Source organism: Orycteropus afer, unplaced genomic scaffold (assembly GCF_000298275.1).
Source record: "Orycteropus afer afer isolate SDZICR_OR568_19922 unplaced genomic scaffold, OryAfe1.0 scaffold01112, whole genome shotgun sequence".
Classification (NCBI taxonomy): Eukaryota; Metazoa; Chordata; class Mammalia; order Tubulidentata; family Orycteropodidae; genus Orycteropus; species Orycteropus afer.
In genome coordinates this window covers 139,626-152,196 of record NW_006922699.1, presented here as the reverse complement: position 1 = coordinate 152,196, position 12,571 = coordinate 139,626, and the positions used below count along the sequence as shown (strand labels likewise).

The window sequence follows — 12,571 nt, the reverse complement described above, 5'->3', positions numbered from 1 at the left end:
ATCTGGAATGCTGTTTTTTTCAGTTTGTTCCTGGGATAGTGTTACAGGTAGGCCACACCCCTGGGGAAACTCCCCCTAGACTGACCGGCCGCTTAGGACGTAGTCATGTGATCCATCATGAGAAACAACACTCACAAGTGAAGTCCAGCCAAGTTGACAGATCTTCAACTATCACAGACACACATGTAGAATACAATAAATAATTATAAAGTAACTTTCTCTGTAACCAATACCCAGGTGAAGAAAGCATTCCTGCAAAATTGTCCATATGTTCCCTTACTAGTTAAAGAATCTTTTCACCATCCTTACCCTGCACTCACCTCAAAACCTTATAGGCATGGAACAACCAGAACACAATTAAAGGGAGTTGACACATTGTGAAAAATGGAACTAACATCACTGAACAATTTGTATAGAAGTTGTTAAATGGGAACCTAATTTCCTGTGTAAAAATTCACTGAAAATACAGTATTATTTTTGAAAACACCTTATAGGTACACTCTGCAAATCAGTAATTTTACCCCTCTGCTTCTTAGACTGCCAAACTTTAATTAAAGGGGAAAATTTCCCTATACCCAAGTTGTCCTTTTTCTCATTTCCTACCACTCAAACTGTCAATCTAGGCATACAAGGGACTAAGCAAGCAGTGAGAGAATGAAGATAAGCCTCTTCCATCTTACCCTAGCATATCTGCGCAGAAAATGATAAGCGGTGGGGATGTTGATGTCAAATTTGAGGATTTTCAGGATGCTGATTTCCATGGCAAGCACCTCATCTCGCTGATAAACATCATCACAGATGTATAAGAAGTCATCCACACAAGGTGGGCAGGTCTCCTATGGAAGAACAAAGACAGCACACTGCTCTCAGTTTAGAGATGAATGGCAGAAGAGGGATAAGGTATGGGGGCAAACACACATGCTAGAATAAATACTTAGGGTAACACTGAGAGCCAGGTATTGGATGATTTGAGAGGCTCAGCAAAAAAAAAAAGAGAGAGAGAGAGAGCGAGCGAGAGAGAGAAAGCAAGCATCATGGCAGGAGGCATAAGAGGGTCAGCAAGAATGGCTGAGGGAGAGAGAAAGGGTATGAAAGGCAAGGAGAGAGGGAAAATGGGAGAAGCAGAGCCATAACTACAGGTAGAAATGTAGAAAGAGAAGAGAAAGAAGACAAAGAGAATGAAACAATGAGAGAAAAGCAGAGGGCTATATACATAGAGGGAAGAGAGGAAGACAGAAGGAGAGAGAGGGAGAGAAAGGGATGGGAAGATGGAAGCAAAAGTAGGAAGGAAAGTGAGGGAGAGAAAATAATATGGGAGAGAGATGGAGAGGAAAGAAAGGCAGGAGTTGGGGAAGGGAAATATATAATGAGAGATAAGTGAAGAGAGGGTAAAAAAGAAACAGAGGAAGAAGGTGAGAAAGAGGAGAGAGAGAAATGGTAATTTAGAACAAGGAACGGAGAGGGAGAAAGGAGTGGGATACAAAGAGGAGGAGGGGAGGGGGAAGAGGAGGAAGAGAAAGAGAGGGAAAGGGGATAGAGAGAAATGCTGAGTGAAATGTTAATCACAGAAGAACAAATACCATATTACATTAATGGTATTATAAATACCATTTATCCTCCAATTGTACAGTGTATAATTGGAGGATAAAAGGAGAGAGAAATAGGGATGAAGAAAGGGAGAGATCTGGGGGGAGAAAGAGATGAAGAGAAAGGGAGGGGTAGGATAGAGTGAGAGAGAAGAAGAGCAGGAAAAATGGAGAGGGAGGGATGAAAAGAGAAAAGGAAAAAATATGGATAGAAAAATAAGAGGGTAGACCAAGAAGAGAGAGAGAAAAAGGGATAAAAAGAGGGGTGGAGCCGGGAAAAAAGAAAGGTAAGAAAGGGGGTTGGGAGAAACTTAGAGATGGGGAGATAAAGAATGAGATAAGGAGCAGATGAAAAGGAAGACAGGAGGGAGAAAATAGGGAGAAAGAATAAGAGTAGGAAGGCTGAAGGATGGGGGAAGTGGGAGAGATGGAGATATAAACAGGGAGGGGAGAAGGAAGCAGGGAGATGAAGAGCAAGGGGGAGGGAGGGAGGGAGGGAAGAAAAGGGAGAGGTAAGGCCACTGAGAGGGAGAATGAGGGAGAACATAGAGTGGGGAGAGACAGAGGACAGGAGTGGGATGGAAATAGAGGAGTGGGAGAAGGAAAGAAAGAGGGAGCAAGAGAGAGGAAGAAGGTGAGAGAGATGGAGGCAAAGGGATAGAGGGAGGAGGAGAGAGGGGGAAAGAGAGAGAGCAAGATGGGAGAGACACAGAGATAGAGAGGGGGTGAGAGAGAAAGGGTAGGAAAGAGGAGAAAGGAAAGATACAGGGAGAGATAAATGAGTAGGAGAAGGAGAGAGAGAAAAGGAGGGAGAGAAGGATAAAGATATAGGTCGGAATAGAGTTGGAGCAGTGATGGAGGGAAGAGAGGAGGGAAAGAGTGGGAAAGAGAGAAGGGGAGAGAGAGCAAGGGGGAGAGGGAAGGATAAATGGGATACAAGGAGAAGAAGAGAAGGGGTAAAAAGGGAAAGAGAGCAAAGGCAATGGGAGAGAGGAGAAAGAGTGAGGGAAGTAAGAAAAGAGAGAGCAAAGAGAGGGGGACAGAAGAGGGAAGAGAAAAAGGGAGCAGGGTGAGGAGCTTAGAGTGAGAGAGGGGTTAAGTGGGTAGATGAAGAGGAGAGAATATAGGAGAAAGGGACAATGGAGGAGAGGTAGGTAGATGCAGATAGAGAGACATGGGAATAGAGAAAGGGATGAGAGAGAACAAAAGGAAGGAAGGGGGAAGAAAAGTAGAGACAAAGGGGGAGGAGAAGGATAGAGCAGGGGAATGGGGGTAAGAGAGGAGGGAGGTGGAGATAGAGAGGGGACTAGAGCAGGGAGAGAAAGAGAAGGAACTAAAGAAAGGAAGGAGAGAGATGGGAGAGATGCAGAGAGTTGGTGAGAGGAGAGGTAGAAGAGAAAAGGTAAGATAAGGGGAGAGAAAATGGGAGAGAGAGAAGAGAGGGAGAAAAAGGAGGACAGAGTGGGTGACCAAGAGAGGTACAGAAATGGAGACACAGAGGGAAGAGAGGGAGAGAAAGGGGTAGATGGAGATAAAGAAATAGGAGAGAAATGGAGAGGGAGGAGAGGAGAAAGATATAGAAAGAAACTGAAAGAAAGAAAGAAAGGGAGGGAGGGAGGAGAAAAAGTGAGAGGGTACTAAAGTAGGAAGAGGGTGAAAGAGCGAGATCAAAAGGGGAAGAGAGAGAGTAATAAAGAAGGAGAGACAGAGAAGTAGAAGTGGGGAAAAGTGGGATAGTAAGGGACAGAGGGTGAGATGGAGAAAAGAGAGGAAGAGACGGAGATAGAAAAAAAGAGAAGGGGAGAGGGAGAGAGGAAGAGAAAGCTAGGGAGGGAAGAAAGGAGAAAGAAGAAAGGAAAGATAGAGGGACCAATGGGGGAAGAGAATGGGGGAGACAAAAGGAGAAAAAGAGGGATACATGAGAAAGATAGAGGGGAGTGAGGAGGGAAGGGGAGAAATGAAGAAAGGAGGAGGAGATGAACGGGAAGGAGAGGGAGGGAGGGGCAGGAGGCCAGGAGACAGAAAAGAGGAGGGAAGGGAATGGGATCTATAGGAGCTATAGGAGAGAGTGGAAGAGTGGAAGAGGTGAAGGGGGAAAAGAGGGTGGGAGATGGAAATAAAGAGATAGTGAGAAAGAGATAGGAAGGGAAGGTAGGAGGGAAATAAAAGGATATAGGGAAAGAAAGCAAAGGAGGTAGAAAGAGAGGGTGGAGAGAGAGGAAGGAGACAGGAAGGGGTAGTGACAGACAGGGGAGAAAGGGGAGGCAGGAATAGAATAGAAAGAGTGGAAGAGAAGGAGACAGAGGAGGAAGATATTTCCATATAAGTAGATATATAGCTATATAGAGAGATGGAATGGGAGAGTGGGGAAAGAGATGGCCAGGGAGAGGAAGGAGAAGAGAGACAGATGAACAGAGAGGCAGAGACAGAAAGAGGGAGATCACAGAAAAAAAGTGAGAAAGAGGGAGGAGCATTGAGTAGGTTGATGTAAAAGGGAGAGGGGAAGAGGAGAGGGAGAAGAGGGAGGGAGAAGGGAAAAGTGAGAAGGGGACAGAGAAGAGAAATATGGAGAGAGAGATGAAGAGGGAGGGAGGGAAGAGACAGAGGGAGAGTTAGAGGGAGAGGGGGAACAGAAAAGAAAAAAGATACAGGGAGAGGTATTAGAGGAAGAGGCAGGGAAAGATCAGTGTTTGAGAGTGGGAAAGAGCTGGGAGCCAGGGAGGGATATGAGAAGGAGAGAGATGGAGAGAGGAAATTAGGGGGGATGGGAGAGATAAGGTTGGAGAAAGGGGGAGAGAAAGAGATGAAGGTAGGGGAGGGGGGAAAGAAAACAAAAGAGAGGGGAGGAAGGAATAGGAAAGTGAGAGAGACAGGGAGAGAAGGCAGAGCTAGGTAAAGGTGGAGAGGGAGAAAGAGAAAGAGATGTACAGACAGGGGGACAACTAGAGAGAGAAAGAGAGAGAGAGAGCAATATAGAAATCAGAGTGAGAGGGAGTGCATGGGACAAAGGCAGTGAAAGAGAGAGCAAAGGGGAGTAGAGACAGTGAGAAGGGGAAAAGAAGGGAGAAAGAGAGAGAGGGTAGGGAGTTGGAAAAAAGAAGGTTGATAGAAGCAGGGTATAGCAGGAGGAGAGGTGGGAGTTGGAGAGAGCTAGAGGGAGGGACATATGGAGATACAGGGATGATGATAGAAAAGGGGAGAGCAAGATAAGAGAGAGAGATAGAAAGAGAAGGGGAGAGAAGGAAAGGAGAAGGGCTGGATGCAGGAAGGAAAGGATGGAAGAAGGGAAAGTAGCAGAGAGGGAGAAAAAGAGAGATTGAAAATAGACATAAATGGGGACAAAAAGGGGAAGACAAAGACGAAGACATAATAGGAGAAAGGAAATGAGAGGGAAACCAAGAGGGGAAAAGGGAAGAGGGGGAAGAGAGGTGTTAGGAGTGGAGAAAGAGGAAGTGAAGGGAGTAGAAAAGATGAGTAGGAGTGTTATAGGAGGGAGGGAAAGTAGAATAGAGAGGGATACAGTAGGAGAAATGGAGAAGGAAGAGGAGGAGGACAGAGGACAGAGGATGGGGGGGAGGGCATGGAGAAGCAGTGAGATGGGGGAGAGAGAGAGAGAGAGAGAGAGAGATGGAGAGAGGAAGGAAGAGTAGGAGGGAAAGAAAGGTAAAGATATAGGAAATGACAGGAAGAGAGAGGAAGAAATATGGAGGGTAGAGGTAAACGAGGGAGAGCAAAGAAGGGGTATCTAAAGCAAGGAAGAAAAGGGAGGAGAGCTGGGAAAGATGGGGACAGAGGGGGGGAAGGGAGGGAAAGACAGGAGGAGAGAAGGGGAAGGGAAGGAAGTAGAAGGAAGACAGGAACTGAGCAAAGGTGAGCAGGAGAAGAAGAGGAGAGAGATGGAGAAAGAGAAGAGAGGGGACAAGAGAAAGGGTACCAAGAGGGGTACAGGAATGCAGAGACAGAGGGCAAGACATCTGAGGAAAAGAGAGAGAAAGAGGGTGGAAAATGGCAATGGAAATAGAGAGGAGGAAGAGATGATGAGGGGGAGAGAGAGGAGAGATACAGAAGATACAGAAAGAAATGGAAGGAGGGAGGGAGGAAAGGAGGGCAAGAGAAAGGGATGGAGGGGCAGGGAAAGATAGAGAGTAGAAATGGGAAAGAGAGAAGGAGAAAAAGACAGATTGAAATGAGAACAGAGAGGGTGACAAAGAGGAGGAGTGAGAGTAAGGGGAGAGGGAGGGGGAGGGGATAAAGTGTGAGAAATGGTGAGTGAGAGAGAGGAAGGAGAGAGAAAGGAAGGGAGGGAGGGATAGAGAAGAGAGGGAAGATAAAGGGGCCTATAGGAGAGAGAAAGAGAAAAAAGGGATTACAAGAGGTTCACAGATGGGGACAAACTGGGGAGACAGAGAGAAAAAGAGGCAAAGTGGACAAGAGAGAAGAGATAGGGAGAAAAAGGGAGAGAGACAGTGGAAGCAGGAGTGAGGAGGAGAGTGGAAGTTAGGTACAAGAGGAAGAGAGGTGGAGAAGATGAAAGGGTAAGAGAAAGAGGGAGAGGGGAGTAGAGAGAGAAGAGAGTGAGAGATAAAAAATAGATGGAGAGAGATTGAGAGGGAGAGAGTAGAAGGGAAAGATAGAGGGAGAGTTACAGATGAGAGAGTAAAAGAGAGGGGGAGACAAAAAAAGGAATAGAGGCAGAGAGATCCCTGTGAGAGAGGGAGGGGACAGAAGGCAGAGAATGGGGTAGGTGAGTGTGGAGAAGGGAGAGAGAAAAATGAGAGATGGAGACAGAGGAAGAGAGATCAGAGAAAGAGATACATAGACGGGAGAGTAGAGAGGGGGTACAGAGAAAAAGAGGAGAAATTGGAGAGGGAGAGGGAGAAAGGGAGAGAGGAGAGAGATAACTGGGGAGAGAGTTAGATGACAGAGGGAGAGATGAAGGGAAGGAGAGAGGGAAGGAAATGGAAAGATAAAGGTAGAAATAAAGGAAAAGGAGGTGGAGAAAAAGGAAGGGGAGCAAAATCCATGGAGAAAGTGAGGAAGAAGGAATGGGATATAGAGTGGGGAAGATAAAAGGTAAAGTGTGGCAAAAATGGAGAAGCCTGAGAGGGCAAGAGAGAGGAGGAGAGAGATGGGGTGTAAGAGTAGAAAGGAGAGAGGGAGAGAAAGAAAGGGGTAAGAAGGAGTGAGAGAGTGAAAGAAGTAGAGAGAGGGGGTGAGAGATGGACCAAAACACACTGAGAAGGGAAGAGACAGGGAGCATGCTAGAGGGAGCAGAGCTGAAGCTACAGCAGAAGCATAGTACAGAAAGATGGGGTCAGAAGGAGGGAGAGGTACAGAGATAGAGAAAGGGGAAGGAAAGAGAGGAAGAATGAAAGGAAGAGGGAGGGAATAGGAGAGAGAGGGAACCACACAAACGCAAACAAAGCCCTACAGTTCTAAGGTTCTGACCTCATTAGTAAAAGTTGCTACCTCTCTGCTCCCAAACCTTAAGGTACATACAACTTGGTGATCTTCAGGGAAAAAAAATCAGAGTTAAACACAGTTTAAAAAAAAAAACTCACTAAGAAATAGAAAAGAATCAGAAAGTTTAATTGGATAGATTATGGTTATGAAGAAAAGGACAGTTAATCACTTTTTATTGCTGCTTCAAAAATTACTATTTCACTTTCTCTTAAAAGTCTCCACCACCCAGGTCTGAAAATACTTGTATATTCAGATCAAGATTCCATTAGCTAGTGACAGAGCTAGGGCAAGAAGCAAAGTATAGGGAGGTTCTAAGAAGCATGGACCAGAAATTAACCCAAGGATGGGTCGCTATGAGTCAGGGCTGATTCGACGGCACATAACAACAACAATTTAAATAGGTACATCTTCAAAGATGAAGTGGAAGAACTTTGCTGATGTCAGGAAATCAACACACAATACCACAATCACTCAACATTGGCTTCCTGTCTGGGGAAGACAGACAAAAGATTTGATAGGAAAAACTGAGTGCATGTGTGTGTGACAGAGTGAGAGAGAGAAAGAGATTGATTATATATACCTACACTTATATGCACACACACACACACACACATATATATATACATAAAAGTATACACACACATGTGTATATATATACATATATTAACAGATGTGGATAGAAATCTGATTATTTCTAAGTCCTGTGGACTCAGACTCACCTCAAATTTTGCTGCAATCAGAAAGGCAGTGGAACCAAGGAGTTGTAGCTTGTCCCTCTTGCATACTGCCTCCATTAAGTAATGATCCACCAGCTTCACTGCCAAGTACAGTGTTTCATGACTCATCTCAAAAGTCATCTGGAAGAAAAGAAAAAACAGAGCATGAATCTGGATATTGCCCAGCTCCAAAGGCACATCCAAATATATCTAGCTACCTAGAATATCTGTACATAAAGGACAGTGTAGCTCCTAGACCTGGCCAGCTAGTACTCTGCTATGAATGTAGAAACTGCTTCAGCTAGGTGCCAGGGTAAACCTTCTGTGGCTTTGAGGATCCTGGAATCATCTATTACCACACATTCAGGAGGAGCTCTGGTAGCATAGTGCCTAAGGCACTTGACTGCTAACCACAAGGCTGGCAGTTCAAACCCACCAGCCACTCCTTGAAAGAAAGGTTGGGAAATCTACTTCCATAGTGATACTGCCTCAGAAACCCAAGGAGGGGTTGCTATGAGTCAGGGCTGACTTGATGGCACATAACAACAATAACAACAACACATTTAGGGAAGGTAACCAGTCTTAGAAACCAGAGAAAGAGACTCTGCATGCTCCATGAGCACCTAGAGTGGACATACCCTCTCCTCTTGATCTCCAATACCTAGATTCTTACTTTCTTTTGCTTGCTTGCATTTGTAAAGTGGATTTCCAAAAAATATCATGTATATTTAGCTCTCAAATACATCTGAGACTTATTATTATTTCATTAGTTTCTCTTCCCAATTAGATATACTATTAGATACCAATTGGGCCAATCCAGTATGGTGAATTAGGAAGATATACTACCTAAGACCCTCTACAACAAAGATTCAAGAAATCAAGTGAAACAATATGGATGACAAAGCAGATCATATACCAATTAAAGGAAAAGACTGAACACAAATAGTGAACTTCCCACTGCCCTGACAGCATGGCCATTTTACTGCAAGCAATGTTCTGATCATGGCAGGAACCAGATAACTAGCTCTGTTCACCCAGGACTGCACTGACACTCATATTGGTGAGAAGCACCTAGACAGGTGTGAGCTCCCCTTTACCCTGCAAAACCTCCTGGTGACCAGGGAAACAGCCCCTCACCCACCAACTGGTGGTTATTGAAAACTCCCCATTTCCAGTGATATGTCACTTTTTCTTTCCTTTTTGTGTTTTACCTCTTCCTCCCCTTTTGTTATTTCTTTTTCCTTTCTTTGATCCTCTTACTCCCTCCTTTTTCTCCTGATCCCACAGGAAAAGTGTCAGGTCCTCATTACTTGTGTAATCGGCAGTGCCCATCCCCACCACTCCATGATCCATGGTGTGCACCCTCACAGGATGAACACTGCATTCACATGACAATTGTTTTTGGCAGTTAGTGCTTACACCAGCAATGTGCCACTTTTTCTTTCTTACTTCTTCCGTCTTTCCTATCCCCTTGTTCTATTTTCTTCAATTAATTTGACTTTCCCTCCCTCTTTCTTTCCCAAAAGTTGGGAGCCAATGACCCTACTCAGCCCTACCCACCACACCTGCTGCTGCACATACTAGATGAGTGCCACCACCCACTCAAGCAACACTGGAAAGAGAACAATCATGGCCACCACCTACCCAGCCTGCCCTCAGCAGCACTACATGACCAGCAATTAAAGACTCCCACCTATTGGCAAATTCACACATTGACAGGTGGTGAGCACCTCAGTGCTGCCAAGCTATCAACCAGAGTAGTTTTCCTTGCTGTATTAAAACAAAATTTAGGGTGAAGAAAATTAATACACAATCAACTAATTGATACAATACCACTACAATGTCTCAGAGACAACAGACAACTTCAAATCATACACACAAATAAAAAATTAGGACAAGAAGGCTCAAGCAAGTGAACAAAATACAGGGCCAGAAAATCTTGCAGAGGAAGAAATCCTATTGGAACTAAATAAAAGAATTATACTTAGGTCCTTTCAACAGAATAAGAAAGGGCTCAAAGAAAACAAAGATGACATCAAGGAAGTTACACACAAATAAAGGAAAACACAGATAAAACTTGAGAAGAGTTTAGGGAATCAACACAAGAACAAAATGACAAAATTATTCTAGTAAGATGGAGGAAAAAGCAGACAAACTACACAGACACTCTTCAACAAAGAAAAGGGGAACCAATTAACACAGATGCAGGAGATAATCCAGGAGCCCTGAGCTCTGAAGGGGAAGATACAAAAGTGGACAAAACTTCAACTAATAGAAGAATCTGCATGAAAACACCAAAAAAGGAGACATATGGAGCTGTGGTCTGTCAGTGATCCTGATGGCATGGATAGCTTGAATACTGCCAAGTGACCTAAGAATTAACCAAAAAATTGACCCTGCTAACCAGGGGCTACATGGAGGACTGCACTGGTAGCTGGTGAATAAAAGAGCAGTTTGACCATTTTGGATATTTAAAGCGACAGTGTTTTCTCATATTCCAGGGATCTAAGAATAGGCGCCAGTTGCTGGGAACCACAAGGACATTCCAGACACTAATGACTGAAAAGGTACAATATTTCCCTTGTTACTCTTATACCACACAACCTCTTGGTGACTGGAGGAGTGGCCATCCCTCACTCCTACCCACCTTCTAGGCATGTAGGAACTCCATCTTAGTCTGTGTGCTCTGACAGAGCCTGGGTGCTCTGGCCTGCCCTGCCCAGATTTTTATCCCATTTTTTTTTTAGTTTGTTTGTTTTAAAATTATTACTATTATTATTATTCTTTTTTGTTGGTCCTTATTATTATTATTCTTTAGTCTTCCCTTCCCAGGTTCTAGTTTTCAGCTTTTTCTGTCGTCCCTGTTCCTGGTTCCCATGTTGTTCTTTCTCGTGGTTAACCCTATTCCTTGTTTTACACTTTGCATTTTTTCATTTTTTTTCCTCATTATTCGGCTACTCTACTTCTTTTCTCTAATTTTCCCCTCCCCAGATATTGGTGTTTTATTTCTTTTTTTTGTGGTGATTGTTCCTGTGTGTTTACGTGGTGTGTTTTTGTCCACTTGCTTTTACTTTTTTGATGGTTTTTCGATCTTTGTTTTTGTCTAAATGAGTAAGACACAGCACCAGCGCCCATATGATGCAACCACACTAACACCTCCTATAGCTCCACTACTGAGTGAGAGCCACTACTTCCTTCTCTACCTCTACCAAATGACCAATGATAAGCAACCACCAAGAAGACCCTGACACACACTTAGCTGCTCTTCACAAACAGCACAGATCAAATACAACAATGTCACTATGTCTTGGAGAAAACACACCATCACTGTCAACAAAAAGAAGCAAGATAAAGTGGTAGAAACAAGGGAGCAGGATACAGATCCAGAACACATCCCTGAAGAAGCAGCAGCAATGGAACTCCCTGATAAGGAATTCAAAAGAGTTACATTTAGGTACCTTCAAAGGACAGAGAGAGAGATCAAGAAAAACAATGACAAAATTAAGAATAACACAGACAAAATCCTACAAAAATTTTGGAAGAAAATACAAGAACAAAATGACAAAATAAATGAAAAATTAGAAAAGATTCAAAATATACAGATAGAAATTAGAAATCAGAACATTTATACTGAATTTTCAGGAACAGATAACATGCTGAAAGGGCAAAAGAGTAGAATCAAATCAATGGAGGACAGAATTAGCGAGATTGAAGACAAACACCTTAACAATGACTGGGTAAGAGAAGAAATAAAAATTGAAATGCAAAATTTACTTGAGGCAAACGAGAATGCAAACACAACATATCAAAATCTTTGGGACACAGAAAAAGCAGTGATCAGAGGCCAATTTATACATATAAATGTACATATCAAAAAAGAAAAAAAAAAAGCCAAAATCAACATTTTGAAAAAAAGATCTACAAAAATCAGAAAAAGAACAGAAAGAAAAGCCGACAGCTAACAGAAGAAAGGAAGTAATAAAGATTAGAACAGAAATCAATGAAACAAAATAGAAAGACAACAGAAAAAATTAAAAAGCCTAGACATTAGTTTTATGAAAAGATTAATAAAACTGACAAACCACTGGCAAATCTAACAAAGGAAAAGAGGGAGAAAATACAAATAACATGAATAAGAAATGAAATAGGAGACATCACAACAGAACCAACTGAAATAAAAAGAGTAATATCAGGATACTATGAAAAACTGTATTCCAACAAATTTGAAAATGTGGAAGAAATGGACAGATTTCTAGAAACACACCACTTACCTAAACTAACACAAACAGATGTTGTTGTTGTTAGGTGCCATTGAGTCATTTCCAACTCATAGTGACCCCACGCACAGCAGAACAAAACACTGCCCGATCCTACGCCAGCTCCATGATCCCCGCTATACTTCAGCCCATCAATGCACTCATTGTGTCAATCCATCACATTGAAGGCCTCCCCCTCTTTTGTCAACCCCCTACCCCACCAAGCATTACATCCTTCTCCAAGGAATGGTCCCTTCCGACAACATGACCAAAATAGGTGAGACGAAGTCAAGCTATTCTTGATTCCAAGGAGCATTTCGGGTGTACTTCCTCCAGGACATATCTGTTAGTTCTTTTAGCAGTCCATGGTACTTTCAGCATTCTTCGCCAGCACCACAACCCCAAAGCATCAACTCTTCTTTGGTCTTCCTTATTCATTGTCCAGCTCTCACATGCATATGAGACGATTGGAAATATCATGGCTTGTGTCAGGCACACCTTAGCCCCCAAGGAGAAATCCTTGCTCCTCAGCACTTGAAACAGTTCCTTC

General features: G+C 43.4%; 1 protein-coding gene across 1 annotated transcript in view; it reads right to left on the bottom strand.

Moving 5' to 3' along the window:
- CCNB3 (cyclin B3) overlaps nucleotides 1–12,571 on the bottom strand; it is a gene marked incomplete at its 5' end in the record, with an annotated part of 101,165 nt that overhangs the window by 30,639 nt on the left and 57,955 nt on the right. Inside the window, 2 exons of the mRNA XM_042783420.1 lie at nucleotides 681–836; nucleotides 7,769–7,906. Coding sequence (XP_042639354.1) covers nucleotides 681–836; nucleotides 7,769–7,906 — 294 coding nt within the window. The remainder of the gene's footprint in view (nucleotides 1–680; nucleotides 837–7,768; nucleotides 7,907–12,571) is intronic.